The 25,669-nt window shown below is 46.0% G+C and overlaps 1 protein-coding gene across 2 annotated transcripts in view; it reads right to left on the bottom strand.

The window, feature by feature from the left end:
* LOC135508253 (bcl-2-modifying factor-like) overlaps positions 1-25,669 on the bottom strand; it is a 33,979-nt gene that overhangs the window by 6,168 nt on the left and 2,142 nt on the right. The window contains exons 2-3 of one of the 2 annotated variants that reach the window (XM_064928317.1): positions 20,516-20,708; positions 19,916-20,106 (exon numbers count right to left, since the gene is read on the bottom strand). In XM_064928317.1, coding sequence (XP_064784389.1) covers positions 19,916-20,106; positions 20,516-20,687 — 363 coding nt within the window. In that variant the 5' untranslated portion in view covers positions 20,688-20,708. Of the gene's footprint in view, positions 1-19,915; positions 20,107-20,515; positions 20,713-25,669 lie in introns of both variants that reach the window. The other variant, XM_064928315.1, reaches the window with a different exon arrangement.

A 25,669-nucleotide genomic window follows, 5' to 3' on the forward strand; every position in this document is an offset into this window, starting at 1 on the left:
GTGTGTGTCCAGCACTACTTATTAATGCAGGTTCTTTGTGTGCAGGATTGAGAACCCTAACCCCAGCCAATGTAACACTAACATCCACCCCACCCCATGTCACAGACACATTCATTGCACAGCAAGTCTATGGAAACAGAATCAACAGCACATCAGGAGCAGCCTCCCTCTCCCCCTCAGACTGGAGAGCCAACTGGATGGTGTGTGATTTGGAGGATAAAGCTATCTCTGCCATAGAGGAGGAGATAAGATAATTGCACTATATAGGACTAGAGAGCACTTGAGGAGGGGCGTGGATCCACAGGAACATATCTCAGTATGAGAGCTGAGCTTAGCTCCACAGACGAAACACAGACACTTCCGGACCTGATAACACCACAGCTATGTCAGATACACGTCACACATCAACAAAGAGCAACAATAGGCTGGATAAAAAGCTTTGACAAAAAAAAGCTTAGTACATTGCCAGTGTCAGACAACATTCTCCCGTTGTAAACCAATTCCACCAAAGCGTGACTGCCGAGTTGACTTGTTTCTTAACATGACATCTGATGCAGCATCTGTGTGCAAGCCCAGAAATCAACCTGTTTACAACTAGCCTGCACTTTGCAATGTGATAAGATCCAGGTTTCCACTAGCCCCTATACAGTGAGATGAACTTTGCAGAGCGTTGCATAAGCTGGTGCCAGTTTCAAACAGGCTCATGCACTTTCCACACCCGCACCCGTTTTTGGAAAAGGAAGAAATACATTATTGTATAGCCATCGGATATTTGAGGTACGACTGGGAATATTGATAGCACTAGTTTTGTGATATAGCATTTATCAAAAGTTAAGCTGGGGATATTTTGATAATTGCATAATAAGTCTGCTTCATAAATATACATTATCCAAAGCACAATTTGAACTATACTGAACAAAAATATAAACGCAACATGTAAAGTGCTGGTCCCATGTTTCATGGGCTGAAGTAAAATATCCCCAAAATTTTCCATACGGACACAAAGCGTATTTCTCTCAAATGTTGTGCACAAATTTGTTTACATCCCTGTTAGTGAGCGTTTCTCTTTTGACAAGATAATCCATCCACCTGACAGGTGTGGCATATCAATAAGCTGATTAAACAGCATGGTCATTACACAGGTGCACCCTTTGCTGGGGACAATAAAAGGCCACTCTTAAATGTGCAGTTTCGTCACACAACACAATACAACAGATGTCTCTAGTTTTGAGAGAGCGTGCAATTAGCATGCTGACTGCAGGAATGTCCACCAGAACGTTTGCCAGATAATTGAATGTTCCTTTCTCTAATTTGGCAGTACTTCCAACCGGCCTCATAACCACAGACCATGTGTAACCACGCCGACCCAGGATCTCCACATCCGGCTTCTTCACCTGCGGGATCGTCTGAGACCAGCCACCCAGACAACTGATTAAACTGTGGGTTTGCACAACCGAAGAATTTCTGGACAAACTGTCAGAAAGCTTTTCAGGGAAGCTCATCTGCGTGCTTGTCGTCCTCACCAGGGTCTTGACCTGACTTCAGTTCCGTGTCGTAACCGACTTCAGTGGGTAAATTCTCACCTTCGATGGTCACTGGCACGCTGGAGAAGTGTCCTCTTCACAGATGAATTCCGGTTTCAACTGTACTGGACAGATGGCAGACAGCGTGTATGGCGTCGTGTGGGCGAATGGTTTGCTGATGTCAATGTTGTGAACAGAATGCCCCATGGTGGCGGTACGGTATTGGAATGGGAAGGCAAAAGCTACGAGCAACGACCACAATTGCATTTTATCAATAGCAATTTGAATGCACCAAGATACCGTGATGAGATCCTGAGGTCCATTGTCGTGCCATTCATTCACCACCATCACATCATGTTTCAGCATGATAATTCACGGCACCATGTCGCAAGGATTTGTACACAATTCCTGGAAGCTGAAAATGTCCCAGTTCTTCCATGGCCTGCATACACACCAGACATCACCCATTGAGCATGTTTGGGATGCTCTGGATTGACGTGTACGACAACGTGTTCCAGTTCCCGCCAATATTCAGCCACTTCACGCAGCCATTGAAGTGGAGTAAGACAACATTCCACAGGCCACAACCAACCGCCTGAACTCTAATCAAAGGAGATGTGATGCATGGCATGAGGCAATTTCTGGTCACACCATATACTGACTGGTTTTCTGATCCATGCCCCTACCTTTTTTTTAAAGGTATCTGTGACCAACAGATGCATATCTGTATTCTCTGTCATGTGAAATCCATTGATTCGGGCCTAATGAATTTACTTCAATTAACTGATTTCCTTATATGAACTTTAACTCAGTAAAATCTTTAAAATTGTTGCATGTTGCGTTTATATTTTTGTTCTGTTTGGTTCACCTAGAGACACAGCGCTAACAACAGGTAGGGTAGCAGCACTTATTAAAGTTGTGCCTTTACATCTAATTACAACTAGAAAGCACATAACCAAGCTCATCAATCTGTCTGTGATTACACCTGAACTGGCCAACTCTGACAGAGGGTGAAGCCTATTATAGGCAATTGTGACAGTCAGTAATGCTGTATGTATGCCTGGTTTGAATCCCGAGCCGGAAAGGTGGAAAAATCTGCCATTTTGCCCTTGAGCAAGGCAGTTAACCCCCAACGACAACTGCTCCCTGGGCGCTGATGACGTGCATGTCGATTAAGGCAGCCCCCCACACCTCTTTTATTCAGATGGGTTGGATTAAATGAGGAAGACACATTTCAGTTGATGCATTCAGTTGTACAACTGACTAGGTTAGCACAATATATTTGATCAACAAACACTGCTACGCCACACAATGACATTAATGTGAGGTCGACCGATTATGATTTTTCAACGCCAATACCGATTATTGGAGGACCAAAAAAAGCCGATACCGATTAAATCGACCGATTGTTTTTATTTATTTGTAATAATGACAATTGCAACAATACTGAATGAACACTTATTTTAACTTAATATAATACATCAATAAAATCAATTTAGCCTCAAATAAATAATGAAACATGTTCAATTTGGTTTAAATAACGTGAAAACAAAGTGTTGGAGAAGAAAGTAAAAGTGCAATATTTGCCATGTAAGAAAGGTAACGTTTAAGTTCCTTGCTCAGAACATGAGAACATATGAAAGCTGGTGGTTCCTTTTAACAGGAGACTTCAATATTCCCAGGTAAGACATTTTAGGTGGTAGTTATTATAGGAATTATAGGACTGTTTCTCTCTATACGATTTTTATTTCATATACCTTTGACTATTGGATGTTCTTATAGGCACTTTAGTATTGCCAGTGTAACAGTATACAGTATAACAGCTTCCATCCCTCTCCTCGCCGCTACCTGGGCTCGAACCAGGAACACATCGACAACAGCCACCCTCGAAGCAGCGTTACACATGCAGAGCAAGGGGAACAACTACTTCAAGTCTCAGAGCGAGTCACGTTTGAAACGCTATTAGCTAGCCATTTCACATCAGTTACACCAGCCTAATCTCGGGAGTTGATAGGCTTGAAGTCATAAACAGCGCAATGCTTGAGCTGCTGGCAAAATGCACGAAAATGCTGTTTGAATGAATGCTTACAAGCCTGCTGGTGCCTACCATCGCTCAGTCAGACTGCTCTATCAAATCATAGACTTAATTATAACATAATAACACACAGAAATACGAGCCTTTGGTCATTAATATGGTCGAATCCGGAAACTATCATTTCGTAAACAAAACGTTTATTCTTTCAGTGAAATACTGAACTGTTCCGTGTTTTATCTAACGGGTGGCATCTCTCAGTCTAAATATTGCTGTTACATTGCACAACTTTAAATGTTATGTCATAATTACGTAAAAATCTGGCAAATTAGTTCGCAATGAGCCAGGCGGCCCAAACTGTCTGCGTGCAATGAACGTAAGAGAAGTGACACAATTTCACCTGGTTAATTTTGCCTGCTAACCTGGATTGCTTTTAGCTAAATATGCAGGTTTAAAAAATATATACTTCTGTGTATTGATTTTAAGAAAGACATTGATGTTTATGGTTACACGTTGGAGCAACGACAGTCCTTTTTTGCGAATGCGCACTGCATCGATTATATACAACGCAGGACATGCTAGATAAACTAGTGATATCATCAACCATGTATAGTTATAACTAGTGATTATGACTGATTGATTGTTTTTTATAGGATAAGTTTAATGCCAGCTAGCAACTTACATTGGCTTCTTACAGCATTCGCATAACAGGCAGGCTCCTCGTGAGGCAGGTGATTATAGCGTTGGACTAGTTAACCGTAAGGTTGCAAGATTTAATCCCTGAGCTGACAACATAAAAATCTGTCATTCTGCCCCTGAACAAGGCAGTTAACCCACCGTTCCTAGGCCGTCATTGAAAATAAGAATGTGTTCTTAACTGACTTGCCTCCTTAAATAAAGGTGTAAAAAAAAAGAGGCAAAATCGGCATCCAAAAATACAGGTTTCCGATTGTTATGAAAACTTGAAATCGGCCCTAATTAATCGGCCATTCTGATTAATCGGTCGACCTCTAATGTTTACATTCTCACATCCATAATGTCCTGTAAAAACGGCAGCAGTGACCTTGTCTCCTCCTCTGGTTCCTCCACCCTGCTCAGCACAGAGAGGGTGACAAGGTGTGGGCCCACCCTGTAGCACCCTCTTTGGTCATGAGTCACACTACCAACTGTCTAAAATGACTCAGTCAGGGTCTAAATTTAGCCAGTGATAGAGAACAGACACTTGCCAGACTTTTTTTTAACGTATTTTATTTAACCTTTATTTAACTAGGCAAGTCAGTTAAGAAAAAATATTCTTTACAATGACGTCCTACAAGAAGGCAAAAGGCCACCTGCGGGGACGGGGGCTGGGATTAAACATAAAATATAAATATAGGACAAAAACACACATCACAACAAGAGAGACACCACAAAATGACATAAAGAGAGACGTAAGACAACAACTTAGAATGGCAGCAACACATGACAACATAACATGGTAGCAACATAACATGGCAGCAGCACAACATGGTAGCAGCACAAAACATGGTACAAACGTTATTGGGGACAGACAACAGCACAAAGGGCAAGAAAGTAGAGACAACAATACATCACGCGAAGCAGACACAACTGTCAGTAAGTGTCCATGATTGAGTCTTTGAATGAAGAGATGGAGATAAAACTGTCCAGTTTAAGTGTTTGTTGCAGCTCAATCCAGTCGCTAGCTACAGCGAACTGAAAAGATGAGCGACCCAGGGATGTGTGTGCTTTGGGGACCTTTAACAGAATGTGACTGGCAGAACGGGTGTTGCTTGTGTCAGATAGAGGGGAGTGAGGCCTAAAAGGGTTTTATAAATAAGCATCAAGCAGTGGGTCTTATGACGGGTATACGGAGATGACCAGTGATGTGTCCTATAAGGATCATTGAAGGTAAATCTGATGGACGAATGGTAAATAACATTTAGCCGCTGGGGAGCACCCTCACCTGCCAAACTATAAATTATGTCTACGTAATCTACCATGGGTAGGATGGTCATCTGAATCAGGGTTAGTTTGGCAGCTGGGGTGAAAGAGGAGCGATTACGATAGAGGGCACCAAGTCTAGATTTAACCTTAGCCTGCAGCTTGTGCTGAGAGAAGGACAATGTACCTTCTAGCCATACTCCCAGTTACTTGTATAAGGTGACTACTTCAAGCTCTAAACCCTCAGAGGTAGTAATCACACCTGTGGGGAGAGGAGCATTCTTCTTACCAAATCACATGACTTTTGTTTTGGAGGTGTTCAGAACAAGGTTAGGGGCAAAGAAAGCTTGTTGGACACTAAGAAAGCTTTGCTGTAGAGTGTTGAACACAAAATCCAGAGAGGGGCCAGCTGACTGTAAGACTGAATCATCTGCATATAAATGGATGGGAGAGCTTCCTATTGCCTGAGCTATGTTGTTGATGTAAATTGAGAAGAGTGTGGGGCCTAGGATCGAGCCTTGGGGTACTCCCTTGGTGACAGGCAGTGGCTGACTACTTTGAGAGAGGTAGTTAGCAAACCAGGCCAAAGACCCCTCAGCGACACCAATACTCCGGTTCCGGTTCCGGGTTGGAGCGAGCGGTCGCATCTACACTTCGGTCCGCAGGTAGTATAACTTTTCATTACATTTCATTACATTTCATTATAGTACAACGGTTTGATTTGTCTAATCTTAGCAATTTCTTCTTAGCTAGCTACATAGCCGTCTTTGTATCAAAGATAATTGCGTAATTATCGTATTTCGTCGTCCTAACGTAGTCTACACTGCTTTCTGCCCAGCAGCTAGCTAACGTCCACTAGCACAGCAGCTAGCTAACGTCCACTAGCACTATAGAAACTATTACACTCAACGACTCGATTAGTGTAGTGTTAGCTAGCTACATAGTTGTCTTTGCTGATCGTATTTTGTCGTCCTAACGTAGTCTACACTGCTTTCTGCCCAGCAGCTAGCTAACGTCCACTAGCACAGCAGCTAGCTAACGTCCACTAGCACTGTAGAAACTATTACACTCAATGACTCGATTAGTGTAGTGTTAGCTAGCTACATAGTTGTCTTTGCTGTCTTCGTATCCAAGGTAATTGTGTAGCTTAGAGTGTGTAGACTTAGAGTGATTATCTTAATTTACCGAGGTTAGCTAGCCAGCTATTTGTCGTCCTTAACGTAGGAGTCACTGCTAGCTAGCTAGCCAACAGCTAGCCAACGTCTTCCGAATTGAACTTCAACAACCCGGTCAACATTCCGCCTCGCTCCACAGGTAGTATCACATTTTCATTTCACTTCATTACAGTACAACGGTTTGATTTGTTTGATCGTAGCTAGCTAGCTACTTAGCCGTCTTTGTATCTAAGACAATTGTGTAGTCTGGAGCGATTTTCTAGGTTAGCTAGCTATGTTGACCGGCCAGCTTTTGTCGTTCTTTTAACGTAACGTTACGTAATCAACACTGCTAGCTAGCCAGCTAGCCCCCGAATAGCAGCACTGTAGAAACCATTACACTCGACGGAACGACTTGATTAGTGTAGTGTCAACAACGTAGCCACTGCCAGCTAGCCTACTCCAGCAGTACTGTATCATTTCAATCATTTTAGTCAATAAGATTCTTGCTACGTAAGCTTAACGTTCTGAACATTCGATAAGTGTAGTCCACTTGTCATTCCAATCTCCTTTGCATTAGCGTAGCCTCTTCTGTAGCCTGTCAACTATGTGTCTATCTATCCCTGTTCTCTCCTCTCTGCACAGACCATACAAACGCTCCACACCGCGTGGCCGCGGCCACCCTAATCTGGTGGTCCCAGCGCGCACGACCCACGTGGAGTTCCAGGTCTCCGGTAGCCTCTGGAACTGCCGATCTGCGGCCAACAAGGCAGAGTTCATCTCAGCCTATGCCTCCCTCCAGTCCCTCGACTTCTTGGCACTGACGGAAACATGGATCACCACAGACAACACTGCTACTCCTACTGCTCTCTCTTCGTCCGCCCACGTGTTCTCGCACACCCCGAGAGCTTCTGGTCAGCGGGGTGGTGGCACCGGGATCCTCATCTCTCCCAAGTGGTCATTCTCTCTTTCTCCCCTTACCCATCTGTCTATCGCCTCCTTTGAATTCCATACTGTCACAGTTACCAGCCCTTTCAAGCTTAACATCCTTATCATTTATCGCCCTCCAGGTTCCCTCGGAGAGTTCATCAATGAGCTTGATGCCTTGATAAGCTCCTTTCCTGAGGACGGCTCACCTCTCACAGTCCTGGGCGACTTTAACCTCCCCACGTCTACCTTTGACTCATTCCTCTCTGCCTCCTTCTTTCCACTCCTCTCCTCTTTTGACCTCACCCTCTCACCTTCCCCCTACTCACAAGGCAGGCAATACGCTCGACCTCATCTTTACTAGATGCTGTTCTTCCACTAACCTCATTGCAACTCCCCTCCAAGTCTCCGACCACTACCTTGTATCCTTTTCCCTCTCGCTTTCATCCAACACTTCCCACACTGCCCCTACTCGGATGGTATCGCGCCGTCCCAACCTTCGCTCTCTCTCCCCCGCTACTCTCTCCTCTTCCATCCTATCATCTCTTCCCTCTGCTCATACCTTCTCCAACCTATCTCCTGATTCTGCCTCCTCAACCCTCCTCTCTTCCCTTTCTGCATCCTTTGACTCTCTATGTCCCCTATCCTCCAGGCCGGCTCGGTCCTCCCCTCCCGCTCCGTGGCTCGACGACTCACTGCGAGCTCACAGAACAGTGCTCCGGGCAGCCGAGCGGAAATGGAGGAAAACTCGCCTCCCTGCGGACCTGGCATCCTTTCACTCCCTCCTCTCTACATTTTCCTCCTCTGTCTCTGCTGCTAAAGCCACTTTCTTCCACTCTAAATTCCAAGCATCTGCCTCTAACCCTAGGAAGCTCTTTGCCACCTTCTCCTCCCTCCTGAATCCTCCTCCCCCTCCCCCCCCTCCTCCCTCTCTGCAGATGACTTCGTCAACCATTTTGAAAAGAAGGTCGACGACATCCGATCCTCGTTTGCTAAGTCAAACGACACCGCTGGTTCTGCTCACACTGCCCTACCCTGTGCTCTGACCTCTTTCTCCCCTCTCTCTCCAGATGAAATCTCGCTTCTTGTGACGGCCGGCCGCCCAACAACCTGCCCGCTTGACCCTATCCCCTCCTCTCTTCTCCAGACCATTTCCGGAGACCTTCTCCCTTACCTCACCTCGCTCATCAACTCATCCCTGACCGCTGGCTACGTCCCTTCCGTCTTCAAGAGAGCGAGAGTTGCACCCCTTCTGAAAAAACCTACACTCGATCCCTCCGATGTCAACAACTACAGACCAGTATCCCTTCTTTCTTTTCTCTCCAAAACTCTTGAACGTGCCGTCCTTGGCCAGCTCTCCCGCTATCTCTCTCAGAATGACCTTCTTGATCCAAATCAGTCAGGTTTCAAGACTAGTCATTCAACTGAGACTGCTCTTCTCTGTATCACGGAGCGCTCCGCACTGCTAAAGCTAACTCTCTCTCCTCTGCTCTCATCCTTCTAGACCTATCGGCTGCCTTCGACACTGTGAACCATCAGATCCTCCTCTCCACCCTCTCCGAGTTGGGCATCTCCGGCGCGGCCCACGCTTGGATTGCGTCCTACCTGACAGGTCGCTCCTACCAGGTGGCGTGGCGAGAATCTGTCTCCTCGCCACGCGCTCTCACCACTGGTGTCCCCCAGGGCTCTGTTCTAGGCCCTCTCCTATTCTCGCTATACACCAAGTCACTTGGCTCTGTCATAACCTCACATGGTCTCTCCTATCATTGCTATGCAGACGACACACAATTAATCTTCTCCTTTCCCCCTTCTGATGACCAGGTGGCGAATCGCATCTCAGCATGTCTGGCAGACATATCAGTGTGGATGACGGATCACCACCTCAAGCTGAACCTCGGCAAGACGGAGCTGCTCTTCCTCCCGGGGAAGGACTGCCCGTTCCATGATCTCGCCATCACGGTTGACAACTCCATTGTGTCCTCCTCCCAGAGCGCTAAGAACCTTGGCGTGATCCTGGACAACACCCTGTCGTTCTCAACCAACATCATGGCGGTGGCCCGTTCCTGTAGGTTCATGCTCTACAACATCCGCAGAGTACGACCCTGCCTCACACAGGAAGCGGCGCAGGTCCTAATCCAGGCACTTGTCATCTCCCGTCTGGATTACTGCAACTCGCTGTTGGCTGGGCTCCCTGCCTGTGCCATCAAACCCCTACAACTCATCCAGAACGCCGCAGCCCGTCTGGTGTTCAACCTTCCCAAGTTCTCTCACGTCACCCCGCTCCTCCGCTCTCTCCACTGGCTTCCAGTTGAAGCTCGCATCCGCTACAAGACCATGGTGCTTGCCTACGGAGCTGTGAGGGGAACGGCACCGCAGTACCTCCAGGCTCTGATCAGGCCCTACACCCAAACAAGGGCACTGCGTTCATCCACCTCTGGCCTGCTCGCCTCCCTACCACTGAGGAAGTACAGTTCCCGCTCAGCCCAGTCAAAACTGTTCGCTGCTCTGGCCCCCCAATGGTGGAACAAACTCCCTCACGACGCCAGGACAGCGGAGTCAATCACCACCTTCCGGAGACACCTGAAACCCCACCTCTTCAAGGAATACCTAGGATAGGATAAGTAATCCTCCCCCTTAATGATTTAGATGCACTATTGTAAAGTGGCTGTTCCACTGGATGTCAGAAGGTGAATTCACCAATTTGTAAGTCGCTCTGGATAAGAGCGTCTGCTAAATGACTTAAATGTAAATGTACTCCTTAGCCGGCCCACAATAATGGAATGGTCTACCGTATCAAAAGCATTGGCCAAGTCAATAAAAATAGCAGCACAACATTGCTTGGCAATGGCAATGGTGACATCATTGAGGACCATTAAGGTTGCAGTGACACATCCATAACCTGAGCGGAAACCACATACCAGAGAGAATACTATAGACATCAAGAAAGCCAGTTAGTTTGTCCAACACTTTTGATAAACAGGGCAACATAGAAATAGGCCTATAACAGTTAGGATCAGCTTGATATCCCCTTTTAAATAAAGGATGCACCGTGGTTACCTTCCAAGTAATGGGAACTTCCCCAGAGAGGAGAGACAGGTTAAAAAGGTCAGAGATAGGCTTGGCGATGATAGGGGCAGCAACCTTAAAGAAGAAAGGGTCTAAACCATCTGACCCAGATGGTTTTTGGGGTCAGGTTTAATCAGCTCCTTTAGCACCTTGGACACTGCAGGGAGAAAATTTGTAGCAGGGCAGGGGGAAAAGAGGGAGGAGCATCGGGGGTAGTCACATTAGAAGGAGTGGGAGATGAGGAAATGTTGGACGGGCAAGGAGGCATGGCAGAGTCAAATAGGAATCCGGACTTAATGAAGTGGTGATTAAACAGCTCAGCCATGTGCTCTTTGTCAGTAACAACCACATCATCAACATTAAGGGACATGGGTAGCTGTGAGGAGGAGGGTTTTTTCTCCAGGTCTTTAACAATTTTCCAGAACTTCTTGGGGTTAGACCCACAGTGAGAGAACTGCTCCTTAAAGTAACTAACTTTGGACTTCCGGAAATCCTGAGTGCTCTTATTTCTCATTTGCCTGAACAAGAGCCATGTCAGGAGTATGCGTGTGCCGAGCATCATCACATTAACATAAGCCTGATGTGTTTTGTCAGAGCCTCATGATGCAGGCAACCTGTCTGTCTGTCGGCCCAATGGCTCACACAAGCATTAGCTTATCAGCTACACAGACAGGCAGTGGCCAGAGACTCACAGCTCAGGACAGGAGTGCAGCCAAGAGGCAGAAGTGGACAGGAATACAGACATGCACATCTCAACAACCACAAGCATTTTTCCCCACCCCCTCATGTGTGCTGTAAAGAAAATAGAGTGCCCTTATAGAACAGTGAGAAGATAAGGAAAGGAAACACACACACACACACACCCTAGGGACATTCAATGCTTACGCTTTCAACACTCATCGAAAGCACCAGGAGGAGTCTTTAGAAAAACACACTATTGTAACTCAACTCTGCTCCTCACCCCCATGCAGACTGTGGCAGTCTTCCTGTCATTGTGTCTGTCATTACTGTCATGTCAGCCTACTCTGCTCTGGGGACCTCTGCTCCGTCCCCTCCAGCCTTCTCATACGGAGGAGCAATTTATCTGTCAGCACCAATGCTCCTCTTATACTCTTAAGCGCCTTAAGCCATTCCCCTGCAGCGATGGTAGGATGATATGGAAATGGGAGGGTGTTGAGCCACAATACACAGTATGCCATGTCTCTTCATTTATGAGTCAATCAAAGAGATAAATGTCAAACTGTGTTTGAAAGCCTGCTGATGCCCTACATAATTGCAATAACCCAACAAGAGGGAGAAATGGAGGGATGGCGAGAGAGACATATCAACATTGAAAAGTGGCAGTCCAAGTGACTCTGAAAGACGAGATCACACTCACACACACACATACTCAGTCTCATGCATGCATGCACACACACACGCACACAGCGTATTCGTAAACTCAGCAAAAAAAGAAAACGTACTCTCACTGTCAACTGTGTTTATTTTTTAGCAAACTTAACATGTGTAAATATTTGTATGAACATAACAAGACTCAACAAATGAGACATAAACTGAACAAGTTCCACAGACACAGTGACTAGCAGAAATTGAATAATGTATCCCTGAACAAAAGGGGGGAGTCAAAATCAAAAGTAACAGTCAGTATCTGGAGTGGCCACCAGCTGCATTAAGTACTGCAGTGCATCTCCTCCTCATGGACCAGATTTGCCAGTTCTTGCTGTGAGATGTTACCGCACTCTTCCACCAACTCACCTGTAAGTTCCTGGACATTTCTGGGGGGGAATGGCCCTAGCCCTCACCCTCCGATCCAACAGGTCCCAGATGTGCTCAATGGGATTGAGATCCAAGGCTTTTCGCTGGCCATGGCAGAACACTGACATTCCTGTCTTGCCGGAAATCACGCACAGAACGAGCAGTATGGCTGGTGGCATTGTCATGCTGGAGGATCATATCAGGATGAGCCTGCAGGAAGGGTACCACATGAGGGTGGAGGATGTCTTCCCTGTAACGCACAGCGTTGAGATTGCCTGCAATGACAACAAGCTCAGTCTGATGATGCTGTGACACACCGCCCAAAACCATGATGGACCCTCCAACTCCAAATCGATCCCACTCCAGAGTAAAGGCCTTGGTGTAACGCTCATTCCTTAGACGATAGACGCGCATCCGACCATCACCCCTGTTGAGACAAAACTGCGACTCGTCAGTGAAGAGCACTTTTTGCCAGTCCTGTGTGGTCCAGAGACGGTGGGTTTGTGCCCATAGGTGACGATGTTGCCGGTGATGTCTGGTGAGGACCTGCCTTACAACAGGCCTACAAGCCCTCAGTCCAGCCTCTCTCAGCCTGTTGTGGACAGTCTGATCATTGATGGAGGGATTGTGCGTTCCTAGTGTAACTCGGGCAGTTGTTGTTGCCATCCTGTACCTGTCCCGCAGGTGTGATGTTTGGATGTGCCGATCCTGTGCAGGTGTTGTTACACGTGGTCTGCCACTGTGAGGACGATCAGCTGTCCGTCCTGTCTTCCTGTAGCTCTGTCTTAGGCGTCTCACAGTACAGACATTGCAATTTATTGCCCTGGCCACATCTGCAGTCCTCATGCTTCCTTGCAGCATGCCTAAGGCAGATGAGCAGGGACCCTGGGCATCTTTCTTTTGGTGTTTTTCAGAGTCAGTAGTAAGACCTCTTTAGTGTCCTAAGTTTTCATAACTGTGACCTACCGCCTGTAAGCTGGTAGTGTCTTTTTTTAATAGATTTTTTTCTTTTTTACCCCTTTTTTCTCCCCAATTCCGTGGTATCCAATTGTTAGTTGTTACTATCTTGTCTCATCGCTACAACTCCCGTACGGGCTCGGGAGAGACGAAGGTTGAGAGTCATGCGCCCTTCGATACACAACCCAACCAAGCCGCACTGCTTCTTAACACAGAGCGCATCAAACCCGGAAGCCAGCCGCACCAATGTGTCGGAGGAAACACCGTGCACCTGGCAACCTTGGTTAGCGTGCACTGCGCCCGGCCCGCCACAGGAGTCGCTGGTGCGTGATGAGACAAGGATATCCCTACCGGCAAAACCCTCTCTAACCCGGATGACGCTAGGCCAATTGTGCGTCGCCCCACAGAACTCCCGGTCGCGGCCGGTTACGACAGAGCCTGGGCGCGAACCCAGAGTCGCTGGTGGCACAGCTGCAGTACAGCGCCCTTAACCACTGTGCCACCCGGGAGGCCCGTTAGCTGGTAGTGTCTTAATGACCGTTCCACAGGTGCATGTTTATTAATTGTTTATGGTTCATTGAACAAGCATGGGAAACAGTGTTAAAAAACCTTTACAATGAAAATCTGTGAAGTTATTTGGATTTTTATGAATTATCTTTGAAAGAAAGGGTCCTGTCTTTTTCTGAGTTTATGTGGGTGCATGCACACATGCAGCACGGAAATGAGTGTACCTACCTCACTGCTGAAGACTTATATACACACAACAAAACCACAGCGCCAGGAATAGCAGACATGGGCTAAACTTGAGATCACGCATACAAACCACACGGATCTGTTTTGGGTTAGTCTGTACAAGCATCACTCAACAGCAGCCAGACAGGCAGAGAGAAACTCTCAGAGACTCAGGCCTGTATAACTCCCTGCGCTGAGTGGGCTCTGCACACAAGAACAGTAATTCTGTCCACTCGAATGACAAGAGAGTAAATCAAGAACTTCAAGAACTGAAATAACACCTAACTGTTGCTTACTATGTAGGTAATCAAAGTCAATATTCCAGATCCACTATTCTCTGGGATTCGGAAATCTAAAAAAACAATGTCTCACGCGGTTGTTTTTTTCCCTAGCCTCTCTGGGGCAGTATTTTGAAGTTTGGATGACATCTGTGCCCAAAGTAAACTGCCTGTTACTCAGGCCCAGAAGCTAGGATATGCATAAAATTGGTAGTATTGCATAGAAAACTCTCAGTTTCTAAAACTGTTAAAATATTGTCTGTGGGTATAACAGAACTGATTTTGCAGGTGAAACCCCGAGGACAATCCATCCAGGAATATTTATTTTTTTGGTCATTTGATTTTCCTATGGTTTTCTATGCGAAAGTCTCATAACTAGGACTCGGGTTGCAGTTCCTACGGCTTCCGCTAGATGTCAACAGTCTTTAGACATGGTTTCAGGCTTGTATTTTGAAAAACGACAAAGACAAATACCTTTTGGTTAGTGGACACTGATTACATGAAGTGCTGGTTTGCGTGCGTGACCGTGTGCGCGTCCTTCGTTGTTTTTCCTTTCTATTGAATACACAATTGTCCAGTTGAAATATTATCGATTATTTAGATAATTGAGGATTCATTATAAACATTGTTTGACATGTTTTGACAAACTTTACCAGTACTATTAGGATGTATTCGTCTGCATGTTTTGACCGCCTTTGAGCCAGTGGATTACTGAACAAATCGCGCCAACCAAACAGAGATTTTGGGATATAAAGAGGGACTTTATCAAACAAAACGACCATTCATTGTGTAACTGGGGACCTTTGGATTGCAAAAAAAGATGAAGATCTTCAAGGGTAAGTGATTTATTTTATCGCAATTTTTGTGTTTTGTGACACCTGTGCAGGTTATGAATTTATATTAATGTAGGAAGGTGCTGTCCTCAGACAATCAAATGCTATGCTTTCGCCGTAAAGCCTATTGTAAATTGGACCACGTGCTTCGATTACCAAGATTCTAAGCTAAAGAATCATCTATGACACTTGTATTTTTATTAATTTTTAATATTAGCAATTTTGTATTTTAAATTTGGCGCTCTGCAATTTCACCGGATGTTGGCCAGGTGGGAAGCTACCGTCCCACCTGCCCGGGAGAGGTTAATTGCTGAGGTTAGCAGTGTGTGAGTGTGTGAGCCCTATCACGCTGTAGCTTCAGGATATGACATCATATTGTTCTCATACTAACTGATGTTACTTGTTGTGTTTACCCAGTGAAAAACGAGAGAGAGAGAGAGAGAGACTTCCCTTATACCCTGCCCTGGCCTGTCTCTGCTGAGGTTAAGCTGTGTGTCAGTCAGTGTATCATAGCCCTAGTGTAATAACGCCTGCCTGCAATGTCATGTGTCATATCAGATGAGTAACAGTGCACTGTGGCTGCAGGACAGAAGTCTGTGGTATTAATAAAATCTCAGCGTGAGTGTGGGAGAAAAAATGCATTCTGATTCCATGAATCATCCTTGAGATGTTTCTACATCTTTATTGGTGTCTACCTGTGGTCATATTCAAATTGTTTGGACATGATTTGGAAAGGCACACACCTGCCTTTTATAAGGTCGCACAGTTGACAGTGCAGGTCAGAACACAAACCAAGCCATGAGGTCGAAGGAATTGCCGTAGAGCTCAGAGGCAGAATTGTGTCGCAGTACAGATCTGGGGAAGGGTACCAAAAAATGTCTGTAGCACTGAAGGTCCCCAAGAACACAGTGGCTTCCATCAATCTTAAATTGAAGCCTTTTGGAACCACCAAGACTCTTCACAGAGCTGGCCGCCCAGCCAAAATGAGCAACCGGTGGAAAAGGACCTTGGCCGACCATCTCTGCAGCACTCCACCAATCAGCCCGATGGAAGCCACTCCTCAGTAAAAGGCACATTACAGCCAGCTTGGAGTTTGCCAAAAGGCATCTAAAAAACTCTCAGACGATGAGACACAAGATTCTCTGGTCTGATGAAACCAAGATGGAACTCCTTGACCTGAATGCCAAGCGCCATGTCTGGAGGAATCTTGGCATCATCCCTACGGTGAAGCATGGTGGTGGCAGGATCATGCTGTGTGGATGTTTTTCAGCGGCAGTGACTGGGAGATTAGTCAGGATCGAGGGAAAGATGAACGGAGAAATCCTTGATGAAAACCTGCTCTCAGGACCTCAGACTGGAGTGAAGTTTCACCTTCCAACAGGACAACGACCCATAGAAGAGATCCAAGACAATGACGGAGTGGCTTCGGGACAAGTCTCTGAAAGTCATTGAGTGGCCCAGGCAGAGCCCGACTTGAACCCGATCAAACATCTCTGGAAAGACCAGAAAATCGCTGTGCAGCAACACTCTCCTTCCAACATGACAAAGCTTGAGTGGATCTGCAGATTAGAATGAGAGAAACTCCCCAAATAAAGGTGTGCCAAGCTTGTAGCGTTATACCCAAGAAGTCTTGAGGCTGAAATCCCTGCCAAAGGTGCTTTAATAAAGTACTGAGTAAAGGGTCTGAATAATTATGTATACATAATATTTTTTATAAATGTGCACAAAGTTCTAAAAACCTGTTTTTGCTTCGTCATTATGGGTATTGTGTGTAGATTGAATACTTTCAGAATGCACTGTAGCTCAGACACACTGGTAGGATTGTCAAACGTTTGCCTGCCTTTGCACCTCTGAACAGTGTCGGCAGTCAATCTATTTTGTGTTCACACAGCAAAGACCTTGAAGTCGTCATCCACAGCCTTGTTAAAATACTCCAAACCAGATGGTGGCAGTAGCATTGTTTGAAAAACGCATGTCTGTGAGTGTTGCTTAATTTATGGTTTAGATTCCAAAGAAATCTAGATAGCTACGTTAAATATTGCTATTTTGTTTCTTTCTCTCTCTCTGAGGACCTGAGCCCTAGGACCATGCCCCAGGACTACCTGACATGATGACTCCTTGCTGTCCCCAGTCCACCTGGACGTGCTGCTGCTCCAGTTTCAACTATTCTGCCTTATTATTATTCGACCATGCTGGTCATCTATGAACATTTGAACATCTTGGCCATGTTATAATCTCCACCCGGCACAGCCAGAAGAGGACTGGCCACCCCACATAGCCTGGTTCCTCTCTAGGTTTCTTCCTAGGTTTTGGCCTTTCTAGGGAGTTTTTCCTAGCCACCGTGCTTCTACACCTGCATTGCTTGCTGTTTGGGGTTTTAGGCTGGGTTTCTGTACAGCACTTTGAGATATCAGCTGATGTACGAAGGGCTATATAAATAAATTTGATTGGATTTGATTTGATTTAATCCATTGCGATTTAAAGGTGCACTACAGAGAAATCGCTCAGCCATTTCCAGGTTGCTAAAATTTGAATAGTTCACCTAATTTCAGTTGTGACAAAACAAGCAAGTATAGTGTAGAGATCCTTGTGCCATCTAAACTGCTGTGAAATATATTTTCCATAACCAAAAATGTATTTTCACAAAACTTGTGGTGGTGTACAAGACAGGGAAGTATAGGCATAGTGCACATAGAACCGATCTACCCTTTCTTAGACTTGTTTTCCATAAAAATGACAGATCTATAACTGCAACTCGCTGTTGGCTGGGCTCCCTGCCTGTGCCATTAAACCCCTACAACTCATCCAGAACGCCGCAGCCCGTCTGGTGTTCAACCTTCCCAAGTTCTCTCACGTCACCCCGCTCCTCCGCTCTCTCCACTGGCTTCCAGTTGAAGCTCGCATCCGCTACAAGACCATGGTGCTTGCCTACGGAGCTGTGAGGGGAACGGCACCGCAGTACCTCCAGGCTCTGATCAGGCCCTACACCCAAACAAGGGCACTGCGTTCATCCACCTCTGGCCTGCTCGCCTCCCTACCACTGAGGAAGTACAGTTCCCGCTCAGCCCAGTCAAAACTGTTCGCTGCTCTGGCCCCCCAATGGTGGAACAAACTCCCTCACGACGCCAGGACAGCGGAGTCAATCACCACCTTCTGGAGACACCTGAAACCCCACCTCTTCAAGGAATACCTACTATAGGATAAAGTAATCCTTCTCACCCCCCCTTAAATGATTTAGATGCACTATTGTAAAGTGGCTGTTCCACTGGATGTCAGAAGGTGAATTCACCAATTTGTAAGTCGCTCTGGATAAGAGCGTCTGCTAAATGACTTAAATGTAAATGTAAATGTACATTTCTATGTGAATTTGGTTGGGTCCCCCAAAAAGTTACATATTGCAGCTTTAATTATGTCAATACTAACTACAGTGTTAGCTAGTTTGGAGGAAGTATTTAGTGTTGTGTGCATTGCATTGCGTTTGTGTACCTAGTTACCATCCCATAGCCTACATTGCATATGAAGTATGACTGGCTCGTGACATTTAACCATGAATGTACAGAGGAAATGTGTTATTTTTTCCTTTTTGTTGTCACTCCTGATAGCTCCCCCACGTGGGGGTTTGTGCTCTCTGATTGGCTCAAAGTCAAGTAGTTGGCCACTGACGAGCATTGCGATTCTACAAATAGAAATGGCAGGCTCGTTGCTACTGGGGCGGAATGCAGCAGGTACCGCTTTTGTTCTAGCAAGTGAAGGAATGACCTCCCACTGTGGTAAGTACATAGTCAGCAGTCTATCGGCAGTGAGATTCTCTGTGTGTTTCATGCTTAAGACTAAGACTCAAGAGGTCCATGCAATTCACGAAAGAGATTTTAAGGAAATGCAAGACGGTTTTCTTAAGTTGGTCAGACTCCCTAACCACAGCTGTTCACCTGGGCTCACGCGCCAAGCTTCGGGTTACAATATTAGATTTTTCATTTTAGTTATTTAGCCGACGCTCTTATCCAGAGCGACTTACAATTAGGGCATTCATCTTAAGATAGCTGGGTGAGACAATCATATATCATAATCGTAGCAAGTACAACATGTTTACCTAGTCTGGTCACTTCAGCTTAGTCTCTGTGTGAGAATGTGTTGTGTGTGTTTATGTGTGTAAGAGTGTGTGTGAGTGTCTTTGACTCTGTGTTTTCCTTTCCCTCTAAATGTGCCATTGGTGCTCTGCAGAAAGAAACTCTCAATGATCCACGGTTCTACCACCAATACAACCTAACCTATAGTATGTCAAGAGAGAATAGCCTGACTACTTCAGTGCATCCAGTACATGAACTAAAAGTGTCACCCCGACCATAGTATACAGTTTGGTGTGGACTCCTCCATGCCCCCTGTGGCGCCGTGGCAGCATAGGGATGAAATGGGGTGAGAAAGGCAGAGAGAAATAAACAGGAAGCTGAGACCGGGAGGGAAGGGGTGAGTGTGGGAAAAGGCTGCCCTGGTTAAGCTACGTCTTGGGGGGGTAGAATGAGAGGTCAGAACACTGGGCTAATGCATGCTCACTGACTAGCCAAAACAAACACGGGACACTGAGACATGACCACAATGGATGCCCGTAAAGAAGCCACTTCTGCTGCTCAGTCTCTCTCTCAGCAGACCTCTGAGTACAGTAGGCCTGCTCAGTGGACTTTAGCTGTGCTGTACAGTCAGTCACGGTGGGTATTCTCACCACTTGAAGGTGTTCTTGGTGGAACTGGTCTCCGATGAGTTGGAGTTTCTGTCCAATGCAGACCTCTATGCTGCGTGCTGGCAGCTGGGGCTGCCGATTGAGCCGCTCCATCCCCCCTCGCTCTCCCAGAGGCCCCTGGTCTCCAACACGCTCAAACTGTGCTGGGAAGTGCAATCGAAAGCCTGCGTTGCCTGTGGGAAAAAAGCCATAGATACTGGTCAGGTCAATATCTTAATGTTCATTGAGAGTGCCATATGCTCTGCAACTCATAACAACGCCAAAGTTCAGATACAGTAATCTTTTCCATTACCAGTGCTATCTGTAGTGTGACAGGACAGAGAGGGCATCCAGCTATCCTTGGTGTTCTAGTAAAGGGTCAGTTATACAGGTATGGCCTGTTGTCACATCAGGGCCAGGCTAAATCACCTAATGGCGCCATCTGAATGGGAAAGCAGCTGGGTACACTACACACAGGTCATAAAAGCTGGTGTGGCTGGGACTATCAGGCGCCAAGAGCGGAGTACAGCAGAGCTCCACTCTTATCTATTCCTCACACTGTGTTTGCGTGGGTGTGTGTTAACATAGTGTGTGTGGCCGTACCGTAGAAGAGTGGTCTGGGCTCCTGGGCCACCCCGCAGGGCAGCATATTATTGGGCAGTGGCAGGACAGGGCTGGGTGTCTGGGTTCCCCTGTCCTCGTACTTTATCTCCCTGAAGGCTGTGCGCCAGCAGTGGGAGTCTGGCTCAAACACATCATCCTCCTCATCGTCCATACGGCGGCGATCTGCCAAGACCTGCCTAGGGGGAGAAGAGAGAAATTGAGAGGGAGTTGGGCCTATTGCTCTGCTAAGACTTCCTTTGACTACTGTTTTGATAAATTGATATCATTACCTTCAAATCAATGTGGATTCTAAACACGTCTGTCTCTGCACTAATGAGATGACCTCAGGCAGGACCTCAGGCAGAGTACATTTAACATTTAATTATCATTAAAGACAACTTTCTAATCCATAATAACTACCCTTCCATAAATAAAACCCACGCTGGCTGATCCAGACAGAGCAGACCCAGGTCAGTTGGGGATATCTATGTGGAACAGAAAACTAGCAGAGATCTGCTCAGTCTGTGGTTGTGAAGCACACTGCTGATTTAGACAAATCGTTCAGCTCATCACAGTCATCAAACAACACAACTGGCTGCGGCTAAGAGACTTGTTGGCTAAATGTACCTAAATCGGGGGTTTGGTTGAGCGAGAGGCAGTCTCCATCTCTCTCCTATCTCAACCCAGCAGACCTGTGGCTAGCTTGGTCCCTCATACAGTCCAAAGGATTGAGACTACAACATGCAGAGTAGCCTAGACAACAAATTATTTGCAAATCTGACTAATAGGTTTATATGGCAAAACTGAAGCTTGGTCTCCAAAGACTTGCTTATAATAAATAGTTCATGACTGTTGTAAAAAACAACAAAAAAGTTAAAAGATTCTGTATTGCTTCAAGATCACACTTAAGGATCCCCCCAGTACTTCCAGTGTTTCAGGCCCTAGGTTAGCAGAGAAAATAATCTTGGTTAACCCAGAACTAAATTATTGTGTAATCGGTCAGATGCTCGATTAAGTTCTGGGTTCATATGTGTTGAGAAGAGATCGGAAACTAGACTAGCGGCCAAATATCCCTTCCTCTTCCGAAATTCAAAAGATGCTAACACCTGTGAAAATGTGATTTGTCCAAAGCACCGGAACTAATACTGTCCAATCTCTAGATAACAAGGTGGATGAAATTAGGGCACAAGTTGCCTTCCAGAGAGACATAGATTGTAACATTCTCTGTTTCACGGAAACATGGCTCACTTGGGATATGTTGTCAGAGTCGGTACAGCCACCCGGTTTCTTTACGCCTACAGAAACAAACATCTCTCTGGTAAAAATAAGGGCGGGGGTGTATGCCTTATGATTAACGACTCATGGTGTAATCACAACAACATACAGGAACTAAAGTCCTTTTGTTCAGCTAACCTATAATTCCTTACAATCAAATATTGACTGCATTATATTCCAAGAGAATTCTCTTCGATATCCCCCCCAAGCAGATCCCTCGTCGTCCCTGAAAGAACTTCACCGGACTCTATGTAAACTGGAAACCATACATCCTGAGGCTGCATTTATTGTAGATGGGGATTTTAACAAAGCTAACCTAAGAACTATACTTCCTAAATTCTATCAGCATATCGAATGCGCGCCAAGAGCCAGTAGCTTTCTGGATCATTACTACTTCAACTTCCGCGATGCATACAAAGCCCTCCCCCGCTCTGCCTTCGGCAAATCTGATCATGACTCCATTTTGTCTATAGACAGCAACTAAAACAGGAAACGCCCATGCTCAGGTCAATACAACGCTGGTCTGACCAATTGGATTCCAGGCGTCAAGATTGCTATGATCACGTGGACTGGGATAGGTTCCAGATTGCCTCAGACAATAACATTGATGAGCGAGTTTAATAGCAAGCGCATCGGAGATGTCATTCCCTCTGTGACCATTAAAACCTTCCCTAACCAGAAACCGTGGATTGATGGCAGCATTCCCATGAAACTGAAAGCGTGAACCACCACTTTTAATCATGGCAAGGTGACCGAAAACAGCACTGAATACAAACAGTGCAGATAATCAAACAAGCAAAGCGTCAGTATTGAGACAAGGTAGAGTCGCAATTCAACGGCTCAAACACGAGGCGTATGTGGCAAGGTCTAAAGTCAATCACTGATTACAAAAAGAAAACCAGCCCCGTCACGGACACCGACGTTTTGCTCCCAGACAAATTAAATAGCTTCTTTGCTCGCTTTGAGGACAATAAAGGGCCATTGACACGGCCCTCTACCAAAACCTACGGGCTCTCCTTCTCCATGGCCAAAGTTGGTGAAACATTTAAACGTGTTAACCCTCGCAAGGCTGCCGGCCCAGACGGCATCCCTAGCCGCGTCCTCAGAGCATGCGCAGACCAGCTGGCCGGTGTGTTTATGGACATATTCAACCAATCCCTGTCATCCTGAAGTGCCTTGAGAGACTAGTCAAGGACCATATGACCTCCACCCTACCTGATAACCTAGACCAACTCCAATTTGCTTACCGCCCCAAATGGTCCACTGACGATGCAATCGCCATCACACTGCACACTGCCCTATCCCATCTGGACAAGAGGAATACCTATGTGAGAATTATGTTCATTGACTATAGCTCAGAATATAACACCATAGTACCCTCCAAACTCGTCATTTAGCTTGAGACCCTGGATCTCGACCCCGCCATGTGCAACTGGATCCTGGACTTTCTGACTGGCCGCCACCAGGTGATGAAGGTAGGAAACAACATCTCCACCACGCTGATCCTCAACACCCACAAGGGTGAGTTCTCAGCCCTCTCCTGTACTCCCTGTTCACCCATGACTGCGTGGCCATGGACGCTTCCAACTCAATCATCAAGTTTGCAGAAGATACTACAGTGGTAAGCTTGATTACCATCAACGACGAGACGGCCTACACGGAGGAGGTGAGGGCCCTCGGAGTCTGGGGTCAGGAAAATAAACTCTCACTCAACGTCAACAAAACAGAGGAGATGATTGTGGACATCAGGAAACAGCAGAGGGACCCCCCCCCTATCAACAGGACAGTAGTGGAGAGGGTGGAGAGTCTTAAGTTCCTCTGTGTACGCATCACGGACAAACTGAAATGGTCCACCCACACAGTTAGCATGATGAAGAAGGCGCAACGGCGGCTTGTCATCTAAAACACTCAATCTTTGATAGATGCACAATCGAGAGCATCCTGTCGGGCTGTATCACCACCTGGTACTGAAATTGCACTGGCCTCAACCACAAGGCTCACCAGAGGGTGGTGCGGTCTGCACAACGCATCACCGGGAGCAAACTACCTGCCCTCCAGGACACCTACAGCACCCAATGTCACAGAAGGCCAAAAAGATCATCAAGGACAACAACCACCCGAGCCACTGCCTGTTCACCCCGTTATCATCCAGAAGGTGGGGTCAGTACAGGTGCATCAAATCTGGGACTGAGAGACTGAAAAACAGCTTCTATCTCAAGGCCATCAGACTGTTAAACAGCCATCACTAACATAGAGAGGCTGCTGCCAACATACAGACTAAAATCTCTGGCCACTTATTAAATAAACTATCACTAGTCACTTTAAATAACGCCACTTTAAGAATGTCTACATATCTCCTACATTACTCATCTCATATGTATATACTGTATTCTACACCATCTACTGCATCTTGCCTATGCCACACGCCATCGCTCATGCATATATTTATATGTACAGTACATATTCTTGTTCACCCCTTTACATTTGTGTGTATAAGGTAGTTGCTGTGAATTTGTTGGATTAATTGTTAGGTTTTACTGCATAGTCAGAACTAGAAGCACAAGCATTTCACTACACTTGCATCAACATCTGCTAACCATGTGTATGTGGCCAATAAAATTGGATTTGATTTGCTCCACGCATGACAGCTCTACTGTACCAATAATGCTTACGTTGTCTGTCCACAAGAGATTAGCAGACAACAATCTCCCTGCTTGGTTAATTCACAGCATTGCAACCTTCAGCAATATGGGGGTCAAACGAGTTACGAAAATACTTCTGAAATGTAAGTAACCTTGTGAACCCTTTCAGTACTCTCCATCAAGCCTTTAATGCAGGTTTAGGCTACTAACACACCACTTCCAAATGAGAGTGCAACAAATGGGTAATGACAGCCTTGGAGGAAGAGAGACAGAGCCACTCTCCTCTTCTCTCCTTGGATTTATCAACATGCCAGCCTCTGAGGACACTTTTTCATTTATTCACCCAAAGAGATTTGCCTCAGTCTCTTTAGTGCCTATTATTCTGGGGTCTGCTATGCCATGCTGTATGCATTCACAATAAGCCCTATGTGGAAAACCACTTAGTGCTTTGTTCTGGCAAACAAGACAAGAACATGGAAGTTGCAAGAAAATACAGTGTATTCAGAAAGTTTTCAGACCCCTTGACTTTTTCTACACACAATACTCCATAAGGACAAAGCAAATACAGGTTTTTAGACATTTTTGAAAATGTATTAAAAAAAACAAACAACTGAAATATCACATTTACATAAGTTTTCAGACCCTTTACTCAGTACTTTGTTGAAGTATATTTGGCAGCAATTACAGCCTTGAGTCTTCTTGGGTATTTTGCTCCTCTCATCTTTCCCTCAAACCTGACTAGCCTCCCAGTCCCTGCCGTTGAAAAACATCCCAACAGCATGATTCTGCCACCACCATGCTTTACCGTAGGAATGGTGCCAGGTTTCCTCCAAACGCATTCAGGCAATAAGAGTTCCATCTTGGTTTCATTTGACCAGAGAATCTTGTTTCTCATGGTCTGAGATTCCTCCAGGTGCCTTTTGGAAAACTCCAAGCGGGCTGTCATGTGCCTTCTACTGAGGAGTGGCTTCCATCTGGCCACTCTACCGTAAAGGCCTGATTGGTGGAGTGCTGCAGAGATGGTTGTCCTTCTGATAAGATTCTCCCATCTCCACAGAGGAACCCTGGAGCTCTGTCAGAGTGACCATCTTGGTCACCTCCCTGACCAAGGGCCTTCTCCCCAATTGTTCAGTTTGGCCAGGCGGCCAGCTCTAGGAAGAGTCTTGGTGGTTCCAAACTTCTTCCATTTAAGAATGATGGAGACCACTGTGTTCTTGGGGACCTTCAATGCAGCAGA

Source organism: Oncorhynchus masou, chromosome 21 (assembly GCF_036934945.1).
Source record: "Oncorhynchus masou masou isolate Uvic2021 chromosome 21, UVic_Omas_1.1, whole genome shotgun sequence".
NCBI classification, from domain to species: Eukaryota; Metazoa; Chordata; class Actinopteri; order Salmoniformes; family Salmonidae; genus Oncorhynchus; species Oncorhynchus masou.